The following is a 12913-nucleotide window of genomic DNA, read 5'->3' on the forward strand; positions in this document are numbered from 1 at the left end:
TTTATGGAGGTGTTGATTTGTGTTTTTAATAAAAGAAAATGCTCTTGTCTAATAATTCAGTGTTTTTAACTAGTGATTTACACATTTCTGACAATGACAAGAGGAGTGTTCTGTTTAACAGCACTGGCATTACAATGAAGCTGCCACTGACTTTAAATGTCTACTAAAATAATAATCATTACTTGTCTTGCGATGTGATTATTACCTTCATGTGAAGCTGTAGCTGTCTGTCTTAAGTTTATGATTGTCTATTACAAGCTCGCCTACGTATGATTGTTAGCTTCCAGTAACGTTGACTGGTACCTTGACATGCCAACAATGCTTTGATGATAGCCTGGTAAGAATAGCTCTCTCCACAGGTCCTGGCCTCTGCAGACAAGAGTGTGAAGCAGTAAGAAAATATTAGAGGTGACTGTATTTAGTGGCAAGCTGTGAGGGGCAGCACTGTAGTTCTGGGACAGTGTTGACGGGGACAGGAACTCCTTCCCTCTCTTTGTTTTAAAGAAGCTTTTTGAGTTTTGGGGTTGTTTTCTTATGGGATCAGGGTCAGCGCTCAACAGTGAGGAAGATGGGAGCGATAGATCTACTTTTCACCACTGTCAGTCACAGCGTCTCCTTTATGGGTAATTTTTTCTTTTTTACAACAATGTTAGACATTAAGAAGTGTTGCATATTGTATATTTTCTATATGATGGCAATTACACATTTTAACCTATAGTAAGTGTAGAGAACAAGTGTAAATACATCTGTAAAAATTCTATTCTCAACCAAAGGTATGATTAAGGTAGATGCCTTAAAGAATTAATTAAGAGCAATGTATTTTGAGTAAGTGCTGGTAGGATTTCTGTGCTCATCATGATTTTCCTGCCATACTTGTCCTAGATTCTTTTCTCTCTGTGTCAAAATGTATGTTTTTGCTTTTGGAATTTTGTCATGATATTAAGGGTTTTTATTGTAATACATTTTTGATTTTCATGTATTTGTAAACAATCCTACATTATGTACTTTATTATTTGCTATTCTGCTGTTTCGTCATCATTCATTCATTATGTCATGTTTAATACATTTGATTATTATACAGTATAATGTAATGTAATGTAATGTAATTGGCTGCTACAACAACCCACTGGGATTATTTAAATTTGATTTAATCTAATTATTACCTAATCATCTGTTTTACATTATAGGTAAAACCTGGTGGATGTTGATGCTGGTTTTACGTCTGCTGGTCCTCCTGCTGGCTGGCTTCACCCTCTTCAGTGACGAGCAGGAAAGATTTATCTGCAATACCATCCAGCCAGGCTGCTCTAACCTGTGTTTTGACGCATTTGCTCCTGTATCCGTCTTCCGTCTCTGGCTCTTCCACCTTATTCTGCTCTGCCTTCCCCATGTGCTGTTTGTAACCTACGTCATGCATAAAGTTTTGTCATATTCCCATTCCGGAGGTTTCTACTGCGACAGGAGCCGAGGTGGTTCACCTTTCACCCTTGAGAACTCGAGCTCCTCAAGAGAACAGTCCTTGCATAAAGCTCCACTTCACTACCTCCCACGTGAATGGGTATTGCCGCGCTTCTACTGCGCTTACTTACTGGTTGTAATTCTACGGATCCTTCTAGAAGTGGTTTTCGGTGCTGGACAGTTTTTTTTCTTTGGTTTGTCCGTTCCTAAGAGCTTCCTCTGTTACGAAGCTCCCTGCACATCTGGGGTCGAATGCTACATCTCCAGACCAACTGAGAAGACCTTAATGCTCAACTTCATGCTGGGTGTTGCCTCCTTGTCCATTCTGCTAAGTCTGGTTGACCTGGTGAGCTCCATGAAGGCGATGGTGAGGTGGAGGAGGAAGAGAGAGATGTTAATGGAGGAGATGAATAAAGGAGAGCAGAGCAGTATGTTTACAACAACTACGACTGAAGACAGTGATGTTCTTTTAACCAGAAGAACCAGCCTGAGTGGAGGCTCAAAGAATGGTCTCAAAGATGAAAAGCATGCTGTAGCTGTTGTGCAAAATGGTGAACCTCTTCATGCAAATGTGAATGGTGGAACCATAATTAAAACTGCTCAATCCACTAATGACAAGAGGCCAGAAAGCAAAGATGCTAAGTTGGACACATCTCGGTCACCCACTCCCATGAGCACTCCGGTGCCAACTCACTTTGTCCTCCATAGCCACCTGAGACCTCCACTGTCCCCTCGCCCCGACACAGGACCACCACCAAACCCCAGGGTGCCAACACCTATGGGTGTCAAAAAGCCCAGCCAGTACGCTCCAGTTGGGGCAAACTCAGGCCAACAGTCTGATGGCAGTGACTCTCAAGACAAGAGGGCATGGGTGTGATTGACTGGTTGCCAGTTATTGGTTAGTTATTGGATAAAAACTGCTGTACCTTTAAAGGACTTTAACTATATTTAAGCATGAATTTATAAAAGGAGTTGATGCACTATAAAGGAAGGTTTGCTACAAATTTTAAAGCTGCACTAATGAATATTTTTTATTATTTTGTATAATGAGAAAGGTCTTGCAAATAGTGACAAACCCACAAATTCATTCACTCACTGTTTTGGAATTACAGAGTGAAAGTTAAGTAAGTTTTCTTAAACCAATATTAATAAGTCAATCAGACAAAACAACATTTAGCTAGTAAGCTGGATAGCTTAGCAAGCTAAAGAGATTTTTCTCAGGAGTTGGTGGAGACCAAAACAGACCTGAAAGGAGAGCGAGTATTTGAGGTACTGGTGGCTAGAAAAATGACCTCAATAGTAAAGTTGCATAATGTCTGCTAGATATATAAAGTTGCTATGGTGAATAGCAAACCATTGCCTATGATGAGTGTAAGTCATTACATGTTTTCAGCTTGTTCCACTGCCATCAAGTTCTCAAAAAGTCAATGAATGCATATTTACTTTACTTATCTTAGATTATCACAAAAAACTTTTTAAATTGTGCAAACACCTCAAGGACTCATGAGAGTCCAGTCAAGAGACTGCAAAATGTTCATATCGTAAAATACAGCTCTACACTTTACACGTTCAACAGTTAATAAAAAAACAGCCTTGTTTCAAATCTTCACATTTTTTGTTTCTTTTTCTCACATGACAAAACTGATGTGTAGTTCTTCTTGATGCATGCTTACTGAATGCTATTTTTTCTAATAATAAAAATCAGACTCTGGACTGTACAAAAAAAGTGATCAGTTTTAATTTTACTGAACAAGATATATCTGTTTGTTTAACACTCTAAGCTGTTTCTGTATGAGAAGGAGTCACCCTCAAAAACAGAGGCTGACCTTGACGAAGCAGTTACAGTGCTCAGCTGTTGTCTGGATGACTGAATCTCGGGCAGCCACAACAGACACACTGACCTCTGACCTCTCGCATGACCGCTCAACGACCCAGCCATGACCTGACTTAAGCCAGCCCTGCTCGGATGACATAAGACCTTCAACCCTCTCGCCACCATCATTCAACATTAACTCACAGTGCAAGCAGAGTCCCTACCGTTTCACCTAACTGATACAGCAAGTTATTCATGATCATAATCCCATTTGATTTCACAGTGTATCTAGGATATTTTATGTTCATACAGGGTGTTTTCAGCATCTTTCAGTCATTTTCCCCATGGAAAAGTTGTTTTTCTTTTTTAATCAGTTGTCCTCTTGTGGGAATTCTCTGCAATCACTGTGAGCTGTGTGCTTTTAGTGTTTTCTTTATTTTCAGAAGCGTCGAAAGCATCATTCTGGGACCAAAAAACTCTCGGCTGCAGTAACTGTTGTAAATATAAATTTTAACTTTGCTTAAAACTGACAATCCAACAGGACCACCTTCACACCACCATTACCTCCAGTGTAGCCTTGACCCTAACACATGCCTCCATACCATTCTCATTCTTCTTCTGCTGTGGTATTTGGGGCAGCTTAGAGGTGCAGAAACATTAGCAAGGTGGCCAGTGGTCAGTCGGCTGCTCAGAGAAAGGATTGTACTGTCACTGGTGGAGGTCAAGAGGTCCGATAAGCAAACCCAGTGACCCTTACACATGCGTCACGCAACATCCACACGAAACAGTGTCCCTAAAGTAACAGTATACGTCTGTAGTGGCTGACACTCACAAACACTAAACACACACAACGAAACAATTTTGTTAGCTATGTGTCCTTGGCCAAATCCCAGCCACCATGTCTGTCTTCACACATGGTGTAGTCATGATATCAGCCATGTTGAAAGCACCCTTTGTTGTGCGATCTATAATAAGACCATATGGAACAATTTGCTTGCACCAGAACACAGGTTTATATATAGAACTTTTTATTGTCGTATTGACATTTCACAGGTTTGAAAAAAAGAGATACTACATGGTACGACATAGTTAATTGATTTAATTGACCAGAATTTTGTGGATGACACCCACAAAGAAATCCTTCAAATGTTGGTACATGTAGGACGCTTCTCTGGGTTATCTCTGCCTGCATTCAATCCTAAGGCTAATGTTGTTTTTACTGCCATCTAGTGGTCAGTGATAACTATTGCAGTCATAACTTTGCAGTTTGAGGATATAAACTGTTTTCCTCATACCACATCAAGTATCCTGGTGGAATGGATTGATTCTTTGATAGGTTTTAAAATAAGTTAAAAAATAATCATCGATAATGATAATGTAAAGCTAAAGCACCTTAAATACTTGGCTGAAAATCAAAACATTTCTGGAGACCGGCGACTCTTTCTGTAAAGATATGAAATGATAAGACTTTTAGTGTTGCCTTTACCAACCTAAAAAAGATCATATATAATATTTTATATACATGTTTGAGAATAAACCTTGTTTACCACTCAAATATGAAAGACATTTTCAGAATCCCTTTATGGAAAGTTAATTTTTAAGGCCTATTAAGTTATTTCCAAAGGGATTTTGATTTTTACAACCTTAAAGGCTTACTATGATTTATAAAGTTGTCATGTATCTGAGTTTTCTTCAATAAAAATGTATTTAACTTAGATATCTCATTCAGAGACAAAATGGCTCATACGTGCACTCTGTGTTGTACAGCTGTGTTCAGACATCAATACAGAGCAGAATATTAGGAGTCGGTGCCTTCGCTGCCCATCGATCTCCTCCTCAACTGAAGTTAATGCGTCAACCTGCGTCCGCCTCAGGTGCAATAACACGCTCCGATCTCATGGGTGACAGACAGAGGAGATTGAGAAGTAGGAGGGAAAACTGAACATTGACCACAACAGCACATCAGAGAAGATGTCAGAGGCATCAAAAATATTGATTACCCAGCATCCTCCTCACCTCTAAGATTGTAGTTTAGATGAATGGAGATGGAGGGGGTGGGTTGGGGTTTTTCCCGGATGGCCATGGCTTGGAAGACAAAATCCATTCTGTCTCCCTTTGATGTTGATGATGGAGGGATTGTATGGTGGAAAAAGAGAAAGACTGATCCGAGAGTGCTGGTTTTGTGTAAAGGAAGGCTGAAGGGCTTCAAGGTAGCTGACAAATAATATGCTTCTCTTGATTATACTTCTGCAAATAACAACCACCATAAAAACTGAAACTGAAAAGCTGTTTGGGTTTAAATCTTCCTTGCCTGTACCTCGGAGAAAGCTAAAAGTCTTGCGTGTGCCATTTTAAAAACCAATTAAATTAATTTTACAGCCTTGGTGCATTTATCAACTCTCACAAAGCAGATAAAAACTCATGAGTTCTGTTTCTGCTATTCAATCAAAGGAGTACTTCTGTGACTTATTATGCCATTTTCATAAAGCTGGGGGGTGTTGGAGTGACCCGTTAAAATAAAATGGTCAGAATTGAAACTGAAGAGGTAGAGCTATTCTCACTTTTTAGAATGAAAATACTGGATCCTACACTTCCCATAAGGCAACTCAGCAGCAGTTTTCTTTTAACCTTACCTGTGAAGTGCAGTTCATAAGAATACAGTTCCTAACATAGGCTTTCTGTTAAAAAAATCAAAGCCCAACACACATTTGTGATGAAAGTCAATACAAATAAACTCCTATTTATTAGAATTGCCCTCATTAACACCATGTGTAAAGCCATGCAATGGAAAGATGAACAACTGGACTTATAAATTAGAGTCATGTATTACAGATAAAAGGATAATGTACAACCTGGAGGGACAGCCTGGAGAAGTTTAAAAGATTTATTAACATTTCTGGAGACAGTACTCCTGGTATACTCACAGAAATATTGAATCTAACTATCATGTGTGAGTCCGACATGTTTGTTTAATAGTTATTGTTGTTTCATTTGATCCCCCCTCTGCAACTATCCTGTTTGTTTCTCTACTGTTTTTTTTCCTTTATTTTTTCTTTGAATGGGTACATATTCTTAAGGAATGAATAGTCTGACCTGTAGGGGTGGGTGGGTGGGTGGATGGGAGGGATGCTGGGGTGGGCTGATCAGGCATCTATGTGATTATGTTTTTGTACATTGTGGCTGACCCATAGAAGACATTTAACAAGTGTTTACCGCAATGAATAGTAAGTAAACTGATTTTCATGTCCCTCTTTAAGTCTGGAAACACTGACCAGAGAATCAGATATGTCCCAAACAACAAGTTAAAACTAATAATTACACTTGAGCAAGCATGTAATAGAACTTAAGAGAAGGTATGAGAAGAACTTTCTTGGGCTGCTTTTTTTTTGGCCCTGCAGAAAATGCCAGAAATGACAAACATGACCTTTGACCTCTCACCTCTACACCCCTCACCCTGCATGACATTTTACATATACATGTGAGATGAATGAGCCTTTATCTTAATGGTTTTCATCCATCGCCACCAGCGGGTCAAAACTTCCACATGTCCAACACCGAAGTTCCTGAGAAGACCCCTCAAACTTTAACCAATAGGCCTAATGGCATGCTAACTGTATACATGTACTGTTGTGCTATTGCCTGTAACATTAAAGAGGCTATAATCAATATTTCTATATGAACAATGGATCCCATGACTACGTGTGTGTGACAGGGTTGGCTCGCAGTGACAGACTTTAGCTCTATTAAGCTTTATTGCGTCTTTTAATGCCAATGAATCATTTTGTTTTAGTACTGTTTGTGTTAGTTTTATGGCCTGTAGCTACAGTTGACTCTCGCCACTCTCACATGCTTCGTTATTGGTATACTGTATTTTCCTCAGGAGTTACGGGACGCTAAAAACAGTAAATATTGGACTTAAATACGCCAGGTGGCTAATGAATAATGCACAGCATGTTTGCGAACAAGTTAGCCATATCAGTTCCTGTGTTGTGTGTGTAGCTTGTTTGCGCTGCCCCTAAATGGCCAATAAATCAGTTATTGCGCTGCCTTGGAGAAAACAGCACAGCCCTAACTGTGTACTCTTGATTATTTCATTTTCTTTGGCTTCTTGGTCGTCGTGTGTCCCAGCAGGCAGAGAGCAGCGTGGTCATCTGTCCATCACGAGGCATGTCAGGCCTAGAAGAAATATTTGTTTTAGACGGCATTGTAAATCAGCCATGACATGACAATAGCTGTTATTGAAGGCAAAATGCTTCCCAGCCTGCTCTGTATACATTCTGAACCTATAGGCTCCCACTGCTGTGTGACCTTTAACAGCACATGTAAGCCATTCAGACATCTTAACATGATTTATTCCCGAACCAATCGGAGTCAGACAACTAATTAGATCATTAGACAAAGATGCCATTCATAAACATCCTAACTGGAACCAATGGAGAAGAGTTATCTGAATTTCACCAATAGGATTCTCTGTGATGAGCTCTTCCTGAACCAACAAGTCAGCGCCTTGTTTATATTCGAAGGAGATGGATCCGGCACGACCTCTCAACCCATTTCCTCTGTTGATCTTTTTTGCTTTTGGGCTTGAGGAATCATGCCCAACCCCCTGCCACAACACAAATACACACACACACACACACACACACACACACACACACACACACACACACACACACACACACACACACTCCACTGGAGGAGGAAGCAAACTTGTCACATGGTTAACAAGCACTTGCAGAGCAATTTGTTCTCATTAAAGAGAGCAAACAGGACCTGCTGTCTGGAGACAAATTTGACATATGTCAAAGTTTTAACAATTAGACGTCTGCAGGAAGCAACTGGTTTGTTTACTTCAGTGTATAGTATTCCATCACAATTAATTGGGTATCCACAGCAACAAATTGGCCATTTAGTGTCAAAGTCAGGAATTTCCACTTGTTTCACTGTCTGAATGCTGAAGCCAGGAAGAAAACAGTGAAGTGACTTTAACCTCTTCAACTCTGACTCACCTACCAGGTACCAATATGTAGCACTTTTCAAACCCTCAGTGGTGAGCCTTTTCTCCCCCATACATCTCTCTCTCTCTATATATATATATCTTGGAATATAATATTTTAATAATAATTTTAGGAAAAGTTTAATGTACAAGATATATAAAATATTTGAATTTGATGTATCAGTGCAGCGATAAAAACACGAGGGTTTTGGATTTGAATATTTCCAACAAATAGTGTTGGAAAGAACAGAGAGAGTTGAAAACTTTATTTCAAAAACATTTAAAGGATATTAGGGGAAGTTTAATTACTTAAAAGGAAGAATTTGATAACACAAACTTGCATCAGAAACAAGGGACATTTTCTCACTCTGATTAACACTGAATATATTTTTAGACATTAAACACACTTTATAGCTATTCAGTTGCTGAATTAACATTTTTGTGCTTTACTGGTGGCTGCAGGTATTCGATAGACCACAAGGTGGCAGCACAATACAATTTATACGTCTCCCTTCAACGTAGTGGAGTCCAGAGTCTCCTCCAGAGATTGGAGCGTATCAGCTTTTGTTATGCGTATTTGAGTTTTTGAATGACCCAGAAATACCATGAATAGTTTTAAAACCTTTCAGGATATACCGGATTTTCTTTACTTTAGAGGCGAAAACAGACCACACTTGCGCGCCCCCGCAGCCATTACGCACAAACATTCCCTGAACCACAGTTTAGTGAAGATACTGGCAGTTTAAAGAGTGTCACACGGTAAGTGGGCCACACTCTGCACGGCAGTAATTACCTTTACGCACGACAGAGAGCGTGTCAGCCTGCGGTTCCAACGTCTGTCCCTCCTCACTGACGACTTAATTATGAGCCTCAGGCATCTTAACATTGTGGAAAATCCACCTTATTAAGATTAACCTGAACGCCCCAATTAAAGAATGTGTTGCACATGTATGACGGAAGTATTTGATCTAAAATTGTTGCTGTGCTCAGAATATTTTCTTCCCACGTATTTCAATGATTTTCTTGAACAAAAAGTTCTTGTAACAAGCGGATTAACACTGGAAAAAAGATGAATGATGTATCTCGACTAGCACTGATCCACCTGTTTAAAAAGACTTTAAGAAATGAATGGACTTCTAAAATAGGATGAGTTAAAATGTGACATAGTTAGCCCAGATTAGGGGTTTAACAGAGGACAAGAGTCAAGAGTTAATAACAAGACTAAAGCGCAGGAGGGCATTAAACTGAGAAGACCACCTGTAGTGCCCCTATTACCATGTCGATTTTGTTCCCTGCGTGTCACAACATGCAAATCTGCTGCACCAGGGAGGTTTAATAAAGCTTACATATCCCATGTGGCTACACAGGCAAGTTACCATACTTTTAAATAGAAATGAATTAATCCAGAACGCACACAGATACTGAGATTTTACCAGCTTGTGCTTTCCGCCACCAGTCCACAATATGAAGACAGCATGCATGACAACAACAGCTTCATAACTTTTTTTTTTTTTTTTGAAACCTCACAACAAAGTTTTGGCGAGAATGACCAGGACGCACGAGGGAAAATGTCAATAAAAGTTGTTTTATTCTCAAAATAAAATCTTCTATCAAAGTGGAAATTATACATATTTACAATCTCGTAAATTTTCATATACAAATGTACAATATATGTACAGCAATAATTATATAAATACACTTTACGCGCTAATGCAACCCGTATGAGACAGTATTAAGGCATTGATTGATGTACGTGTAAATCCATCTTGTGGAGAAAAACAGCCGAGCGACGTTCTCATTTCAAGCAGAGCAGTCTCATTGTGAATCTTATGTTTAAGACACAGCGGTTCTTTACAGTAAGGAGAAGGAGGGGAGCCTCAGCTATACCGTGTAACCTTTCGACAAGGGGGATCTTGTCAGCTGTACGCATTCAATTAAGCCCAGATAAGACTCTGCATTCTTCGTGCCAGGTACATTGTTCTGCTGCTGACAGTCTCATTATTTAAAGAGAAGCCATTAGGCGCTCATTAATGTGCTAATTACAACACGCTGATGGACAATCCCAACACAATTAGTCAACCCACCCCCCTCCCCTACCCAACCCCCTCTATTCAAACCCATGGACGTCATTTGGATAAGGCAAGGAAGGAGCACTTTCCAAACTCATCTTTCTAACTTTTGTGAGCAGAATGAAGCAGACATGACCACAAATTCAAAGAGTTCACATTAGGGGAGTGCTCGTGGCCAACGTTTCATCTAAACTGGAAGTTTGGTGACTCACCTTGAATCATTTACCAAACCAACCAAATAAATGCGCCTTTGCGCCACTTTGTCCCCCAAAAAGAGCTGATATGCGCTGGTTTTTAAGTCTTTAGTGTCTAATGACATAAGATGCATTTGAGCGGGATGTTCCCTGTTCACACCCGCGACAGTGGCATCTGTTTGGGGCAGGAGACCGAGCTGGCAGTCCCGGACCTCCAGGTCAGTCCCGTGCTCACGTCACTGTACATGGAGCCCGCGGAGGCTTTACTCCCCCAGCAGCACCGCGTGCAAAAAGTCCTCCAGGAGTCCAAGGTTTTCCCGGACCAGATCCAGGCCCCTGAAGTGATGCCCACCAGGAGGCACATAAAGTATTTCAACATGAACACAGCATAGTCCGGCCTTTGCCTGTTCGGGTCCGTCAAGCACGTACAGTTGTGCGTAATTTCCCACGTCTGTCTGTTGTGCTGCTCGTAAAAGTAACACGCCACTATGACAGTGGCTGGGACGGTGTATAGAACTGTGAAAACCCCTATCCGGATCATCAGCCTCTCTAGTTTGTCAGTTTTTGTGCCACCTTGCTTGATAACACTCCTGATCCTGAACAGCGAGACGAACCCGGCCAGCAGAAACATGGTGCCGATGAACAGGTAGATAACCAGCGGCGCCAACACAAAACCTCGCAGGTTATCCAAATTCTGGTTGCCTACGTAGCAAATCCCAGCCACGGAGTCCCCGTCCACAGAGCTCAGAGCCAAAACTGCTATGGATTTCATGCTGGGGATGAGCCAGGCGGCCAAATGAAAGTACTGTGCGTAACTGGCGATGGCCTCGTTCCCCCACTTCATGCCCGCGGCCAGAAACCAAGTGAGTGACAGTATCACCCACCAGATCGAGCTGGCCATGCCGAAGAAGTAAATGAGCAGGAACACGATGGTGCAGAGCGCAGGACCCGTGGTTTCATAGTGGATGTGTTCAGCGCCGTTCTCCCTGTTGCAGGCCACTTCCTCGTGTCCGGCGATCAGCCTGACAATGTATCCAATGGACACAAACATGTAGCAGGCGGAGAGGAATATGATGGGGCGCTCTGGGTACTTGAACCTCTCCATGTCGATTAAAAAAGTCGCCACAGTTGCAAAAGTGGAGATGAAGCAGAGGACGGACCACAGACCGATCCAGAAGGCGGTGAAAGTCCTCTCTTCCTGGGTGAAGTAGGGGTTGTGGCAGGGCATGGCGCAGTTCATGATCTGACCCGTCTTGACGCGGTTGTGCAGCGGGTGGCCGTCGCTGGTCACTGGCACCATGGGCGCACGGCAGAAGCATCCCGGCTCACACTGGGTTTGTGCTTTCCCAGGGATGCGGCGATCGTAGGTGATCTTCTTCCTGGGGTTGGACGGTTTCAGGGGCCGGTTGGTCGGCTTCGCCACCACGGGAGAAGCAGTGGTGGTCTGGCTCCGGTTGTAGTCCATGCACAGCGTGTCCTGGTTGCCTTGCTCGGGCAGCAGGTCGCACCTCATCCGGTCTGGCCATGGGAAGCCGTACTGCCTCATGAGCGGAGCGCAGCCAGCTTTGGCCCGCTCACACACGCTCCTGCACGGCGGTAGAGGCTTCTTGTAGTCCTCCAGGCAGATCGGCGTGTACATGCTGCAGAGGAAGAAGCGCAAGTCCGGGGAGCACTTTATCTCCACCAGCGGCCAAAACTGGTGCACCTCCAGACCGGCTTCGTCCTGCGTGTCGTGGTTGAACTGGTTGGGCATGTAGGTGTAATTGTAGCCGATGCCTTTGCACAGAGGCACGGAGATCTCCTGGCACTGGAGCTCCTTGGCGGCCATGCAGCCCGTTCCATGCAGGACGAGGGTGAACAGCACGCACCATCCCGGGATGCTCCTCTCCATCGTTGTGATCTGTGCGCGGTTTCGACCTCGACAAAGTGCCAGCGAACTTGCGCTTTGCAAGTAGGCTGCAGAGTCCGATTAATCCAGGGATGCTGCTGAACTCATGCTAGAGCGCAGGTAGTTTGTGATGCTGTGTGGTGTCTGTAATATCCCAAAAACAAGCGCTTTATTTTCACACAGACTGAGATACTGCCAGTCTCCTCTCTCTCCCTTTGTGTCGGTGTAGCAGCACCGTGTCTCTCTCTACATGCTCTATAGCTGGTGGGTGCGTTGGGTTTTATACGGGAGGAGCGAGGACACTCCCCCAGCATGGGCGGGGAGGGAGAATAAGTCAATCAAGGGCTCCTTCTATAGGTGTTTGTTTAAAATGTTCACCCTGGAGGAAGGGTTATAATCACTTTGTCTCTCTTTACCCCCCCTAACACACACACACACACACACACACACACACACACACACACACACACACACACACACACACACAACACAGCC

The 12913-nt window shown here is 42.5% G+C and overlaps 2 protein-coding genes across 2 annotated transcripts; one reads left to right on the forward strand and one right to left on the reverse strand.

Annotated features, from left to right (window-relative positions):
* Window positions 1–52: 52 nt before the first annotated feature.
* Window positions 53–3065, forward strand: LOC127366980 (gap junction delta-4 protein-like). Its single transcript, XM_051406467.1, has 2 exons — window positions 53–623; window positions 1188–3065. Exons 1-2 carry the CDS (start codon window positions 569–571, stop codon window positions 2333–2335), a joined length of 1203 nt encoding a protein of 400 aa, XP_051262427.1. The 5' UTR covers window positions 53–568; the 3' UTR covers window positions 2336–3065.
* Window positions 3066–9836: 6771 nt separating this feature from the next.
* LOC127366971 (frizzled-8-like) lies at window positions 9837–12683 on the reverse strand. Its single transcript, XM_051406456.1, has one exon. The coding sequence runs from the start codon at window positions 12419–12421 to the stop codon at window positions 10685–10687; it is 1737 nt and encodes a 578-aa protein (XP_051262416.1). The 5' UTR covers window positions 12422–12683; the 3' UTR covers window positions 9837–10684.
* Window positions 12684–12913: the final 230 nt, after the last annotated feature.

Source organism: Dicentrarchus labrax, unplaced genomic scaffold, assembly GCF_905237075.1.
Source record: "Dicentrarchus labrax unplaced genomic scaffold, dlabrax2021, whole genome shotgun sequence".
Classification (NCBI taxonomy): Eukaryota; Metazoa; Chordata; class Actinopteri; family Moronidae; genus Dicentrarchus; species Dicentrarchus labrax.